Source organism: Microtus ochrogaster, unplaced genomic scaffold (assembly GCF_000317375.1).
Source record: "Microtus ochrogaster isolate Prairie Vole_2 unplaced genomic scaffold, MicOch1.0 UNK87, whole genome shotgun sequence".
NCBI lineage: Eukaryota > Metazoa > Chordata > Mammalia > Rodentia > Cricetidae > Microtus > Microtus ochrogaster.
In genome coordinates, this window is record NW_004949185.1 from 1,562,054 (window position 1) to 1,567,145 (window position 5,092).

Consider the following 5,092-nt stretch of genomic DNA (forward strand, 5'->3'; position numbering starts at 1 on the left):
GGTGGTTGTGGTGGTGGTAGCTGTGGTAGTGACGGTGATGGTGGTGTTATTGCTGGTCTCAAGGTGATGGTGGTGGAGGAGGAGGATCTGAATAAAGACATTACAGTGGCAGAGTTGCCCTGTTTTTCACTTTTAAGTTCACCCTCATCTCAACGGTCTCATGGTCAGCCTTCTGACCTCCATGCCCCCTCCTCTTTCCTGGGGAGTCTGTCGTGACCCCTCTTGCTACCTGTAACTTGTCCCTTGGAAGCAGTTTTTCTGCTTCTCTGTGCATGGTCTGTGTGTGGCCTGAGCCATGATGCTCGGGGACTGCTCGGCTTCCAGTAGGGGGTGGGGTGGTTGAAGCCCAGGGTTTGAATCTTGGCTCTGCTCCCCACTGACAGTGTGACCTTAGAGAGGTCTCACTCCACCTCTTGGTGTCCAGCTTTTTAATTTATGAGCTGGGGATGCAATGAGCATTTTTTTTCCTCCTCCTTGCGCGGAGGCACAAGTGTGGGCAGCCGTGCACATTCCTTTCCTATCGCACCGGCTCCAGCACTCCACCCGTGTGGAATGCCAAGGGTTCACGCTCCCTCTCTGAGGGAGAGTGTGTAATTAAGGGGGGGGGGTTCTGGGCTGGTCTGACAGGCAAATGCGCTGTCATTCTGTCCTCTCTGGCCAGGCCGCTATGTACAGCGGACCAGGATACACGCTCCTTGATGATCATGAAACCGGTGGCACACCCTACCCCTGAATTACGCAGCGCACAGTCTCATTACAGGACAGCCCGCCCTTCTCCTAGGGGCCTTGGGTTCCCTAGTTTTAACTGGGACATGGGGAGAAAAAGAAGCATGCTGGGGAAACTGCCGCCAGTCACTCGGGCTAGGCGATCCCCCACCGGTCCTAAGTTACTTCTCCGTCTCTCCCACCCACGGCCCCACCCAGCTGTACCTGGTGGGCAGATGCAGTGGAAGGTGGCAAGTAGGTCTAGGCAGGTGCTGCCTGGGTGGCAGGGCTGGGACAGGCACTCGTTGTGATCGGCCTCACAGCGGGAGCCCGTGTAACCAGGTGGGCAGAGGCAGTTGAAGGAGCCAGGGGTGTTGAGACAGGAGCCGCCATGTTCACAGGGACTGGGTCCTTGATGGGCTGAGAGGAGAGGAGAGCTGAGATCCACGGAGGCCAGGGGTGGAAGGACAAGAAGGCCAAGGAGCCAGGGGAGCTGTGGGGACTGATGCGGAAGGGGGCTGTGTGTTTATAATGGAGCAGGCAGGGACAACCTGTGGGGTCCGGAGGGTTGAGCACTGGGCTAAGAGCTGAACTCAGTCAAGATTCCTCCAAAGTAAATAAGCCTTTTGTGCTTTTGCTGTATATATCTATATCAATCAATCAATCAACCTATCTATCTATCTATCTATTTATATTTTCCATTTGTGTGTGTGTGTGTGTGGTATGAATTTGTGTGACAACGTGTTTGTACATATGTGGGCACGCAGTGTGGGTGAGCCCCAATGTGTGAATGTGAGGGTACAGGCTGGGAATCCTCAGCTGCTCCCCACCCCTGCTCACTGAAGCAGGACGTTGTAGGTGTGGCTAATCTATCCAGTCAGCTTGTTCTGGGGGAGTCCCTGTCTTTGCCTTCGGAGGCTGGAATTACAGATGGGCCCTCATGCCCATCTGGTGTTTGCTGCCTGTGTGGGTTCTGGGGATCTGAATTCCAGTCCTCAGGCTTGTGTGGCAAGTCCCTTAACCACGGACACCTCACCAGCCCTGCCTGTTGTTCTTCTGAGATAGTCTCATGCACCCCAGGATGCCCTGAAACTCAGTGTATAGTTGAGGCTCCTCCTGCTTCAGCGCCCTGGATTCTGGGGTTACAGACACGTGGGATTACGTCGCACTAAGTCATGCCTGGTTTAGTTTTTCAACTTGATAAACCGTCTGCTGTGTCCTCTGTTGAGCACAGAGGCCTGGCCTCAGAGGGGCTCTGCGGGGGAACCCTCACCCATTTGACACTCATCCAGGTCCTGGTGGCAGGTGGGTCCCGAGTAGCCAGGCTGGCATAAGCAGAGGAGAGAGCCTGTCAGAGGGTTGGTGCTGCACTGGGCATTGCCATGGCATGGTTGGCTCAAACACCTGTCTTCCTGGTGGCACAGGAGGCCTGTGGGAGACCGAGGGGCAAGGCTCTTGCAGGCTGCTTGGGACTCCGTGTTGCCCTCCAGGAACTTTCTCCCCTTCCATGTCCCCACCCCCGCATCCTCTGCCTGCACCTGTGCGTCCAGGTGGGCAGACGCAGGAAAAGGAGCCCACGCGGTCAATGCAGGTGGATCCCAGGGCACAGGTGGCAAGTGCACAGTCATCCAAGTTCTCGTCACAGCCTGGGCCACCCCAGCCACTCACACACACGCAGTGGAAGCCCCCAGCTGAGTTCTGGCAGGTGCCACCGTTTCTGCAGCGAGGGGGACCCTGGGCTTCACATTCATCTACGTCTTCAGAGCAGTCCCAGCCTGCAGGGGACGGGAGAGGGGACGGGGGGGGGGCTGGCACTGGGAGCCTCGCGAGGATGGAGGGAGGGGGCGCTGCCGCCACCCCGCACTTGCTCTGAACGACTCACCCTTCCAGGTCTCTGGGCAGAGGCAGGTGTAGGTGCCCAGCCCATCCAGGCAGGTGGCCCCGTTCTGGCATTGGTGCCTGACACAGTCATCTGGATTCATCTCGCAGTCCAGGCCCGTGAAACCTGACAGGATCATGGAATCAGCCATGGATCCCCCCCCCCCGGGGGAGAGGACCCTCCCTGCTCAGGGAAAGGGGTACAGGAGAGCCGCAGGGAGGCTCTACCTGGGGGACAGAGGCAGAGATGGAAGGTGGCGCCTCCCTCTGGCACCAGCTGGCAGGTGCCCCCATTGAGACAGCTTCCAGGAGAGCAGGGTCCCTTCTTGAGCTGGCACTGCGGCCCCTCCTGCCCCACGGGGCAGAGACACTGGAAGGAGCCCAAGGTGTTATGGCAGGAAGTTCCCTTAGGGCAGGGTCCTGGCTCCAGGAAGCACTCGTTGACGTCACGTTCGCAGGTGTGACCCTCGAAGCCAGGCGGACAGCGACACTGGATCTCGGGGTATGTGGCCAGGCACACGCCTCCATTGGCACAGGGCTTGGCTGAGCAAAAGTCTCGGAGCTGGCACTGCTCACCTGCAGCAGGGCACAGGGGCTGTTTCGGGCGCAGCTGGGTGTAGTTTATGCAGCTAAGCTTGCTAGGTGGTCCGTGTGCGTGCGCTACACGCTCTGCCCTCTTTTCCCGTCTCTCTCCCGTTACTCTCTTGCTCTCTTCCCCGTGGTGCTCCGTGCCCTGCCTCAGTTTTGCTGTACGTCACAAGGGTTGTGATCACACGGTTCATATCTTATACTTTGGAAAGCACACATAGTTAACAGTGGAGTTTTACAAATCAGCGTACCCTGGAAAACTTGGGTTCCCTGCAGTGACCTTCTTGGGGGGGTAAAAAGCCTCGGAGTCACCCTGCTGGGTCACTTTGCCTCTCCGAGTGAATTTCTTGTTATTTAGTTTTTGGTTTTCTTTACGGCAAGGACTCACATCACCATGAATCTGAAGATGACTTTGAACTTCTCTTCCTCCTTTTTTGACAAAGGGTCTCTCTAAACTGTCTTGGCTGTCCTAGAACTTGCTGTGTCCTGGAACCAGGTTGGCCTCGAACTCAGAGATCCTTCTGCCTCTGCCTTCTGAGTGCTGGGATTAAAGGCGTGCCAGAGTGTCTGCTCTGATTTTGAACTTCTGAGAGCTGGGATTAAGGGTGTGCCAGCGTGTCTGATCTCTAGAGAATCTGAACTTCTGATTCTCTATTTCCTGAGTACAGGCGTGTGTGCTGCCACAGTTGAAGCATGCACTGTTGCAGCAAACACAGCGATCCATGCACGCCAGGCAAGCTGTTTACAACTGAACTGTTATCTCCAGCTCTATTTTCTGTTCTTTTGTTCCTCTCTTTCCGCTGTGTGGTGTGGATCCCAGGGACTGAACCCAGCCTGGCAGCACTGGCAGCAGGTGCTACCCACTGAACCATGGCCCAACTGTCCCTACCCAGTTTCTCCCCCTCCCCCCCTTTTTTCCATTTTACGTATTTTTGTGTGTGTGTGTACGGGTGTTTTGTTTGTATGTCTGTGCACCACGTGTGCGCCTGATACCCGTAGAGGCCAGAAGGAGATGTGTGGCGAGATGGTTTCTAGGTTGGGTCAAGCGGGGTGGGAAGACCTATTCTAAAAGTGGGCAGCACCGTTCCCTGGACTGGGGTCCTGGACTGCATAAGAAGAAAACAAGCCGCGCATCAGCGTTCATCTCCACGCTGACTGCTTTTGTCTACCGACATCACCTGAGAAGAAAGCCTCTGCTGAGGAACTGCCTGGATCGGGTTGGCCTGTGGGCATGTCTGCCATTGATGTAGGCGGGCTCAGCCCACTGTGGGCAGCGCCATTCCCTAGGTGAGGACCTGAGCTATAAGACAGGAGGGAGCTAGGATGCCGGCAAGGATGCTGTGTGACTGACAGCTCTGGGTTCTGCCTTGACTTCCCCATAAGGGCTGTCACGTGGAAACGTCGGCCACACAAACCCTTTCCTCCCTGTGCTGCTCTTTGCCAGGTGTTCATCAGGGCAACAGACATGAAACAAGGGCACCCCGCTTCCTGTCTGTTCCCGCCACGTGGCTCCCCCACCATGATGCGGAACCGGCGGGCTGAACTGAAACAAACCCTTCGGAAGCTTTTGTCTGGTGTTTGTCGCGGCATCCGGAAGACTGACTGACGCACCCCTCCTTAGGTGCTGGCCTAAACACCCCTGGGTGCTTACCTGTCCACCCGGGCTCGCAGGAACACCGTGGGCGGCCCGAGGCCTGGACGTAGCAGTGGCCCCCGTTGAAACAGAAAGAAGGTGGACAGAGGTCTTCCAGATGGACTTGGCATCGCTCTCCGGTGAAGCCGGAGGGGCAGGTGCAGGAGAAGCTGGGGGCCGGTGGAGAAGCAGGGCTAGGGGAGCTTGGGGGCGTGGGAAGAAGAGCTTGGCAGCTGCCTCCATTCTTGCAGAGTTGGGTATCCCTGCAGGGGTCAGGGAACTGGCAAG

General features: G+C 56.8%; 2 protein-coding genes across 2 annotated transcripts in view; both read right to left on the reverse strand.

Moving 5' to 3' along the window:
* Positions 1-5,092, reverse strand: part of LOC101994656 (RT1 class I histocompatibility antigen, AA alpha chain-like) — a 629,094-nt gene that overhangs the window by 587,439 nt on the left and 36,563 nt on the right. The gene's annotated exons all lie outside the window — the stretch shown is intronic.
* The window catches only part of Notch4 (notch 4), a 25,090-nt gene that overhangs the window by 19,582 nt on the left and 416 nt on the right, over positions 1-5,092 (reverse strand). The window contains exons 3-8 of the mRNA XM_026777822.1: positions 4,823-5,084; positions 2,812-3,159; positions 2,588-2,710; positions 2,244-2,480; positions 1,979-2,134; positions 931-1,125 (exon numbers count right to left, since the gene is read on the reverse strand). Coding sequence (XP_026633623.1) covers positions 931-1,125; positions 1,979-2,134; positions 2,244-2,480; positions 2,588-2,710; positions 2,812-3,159; positions 4,823-5,084 — 1,321 coding nt within the window. The remainder of the gene's footprint in view (positions 1-930; positions 1,126-1,978; positions 2,135-2,243; positions 2,481-2,587; positions 2,711-2,811; positions 3,160-4,822; positions 5,085-5,092) is intronic.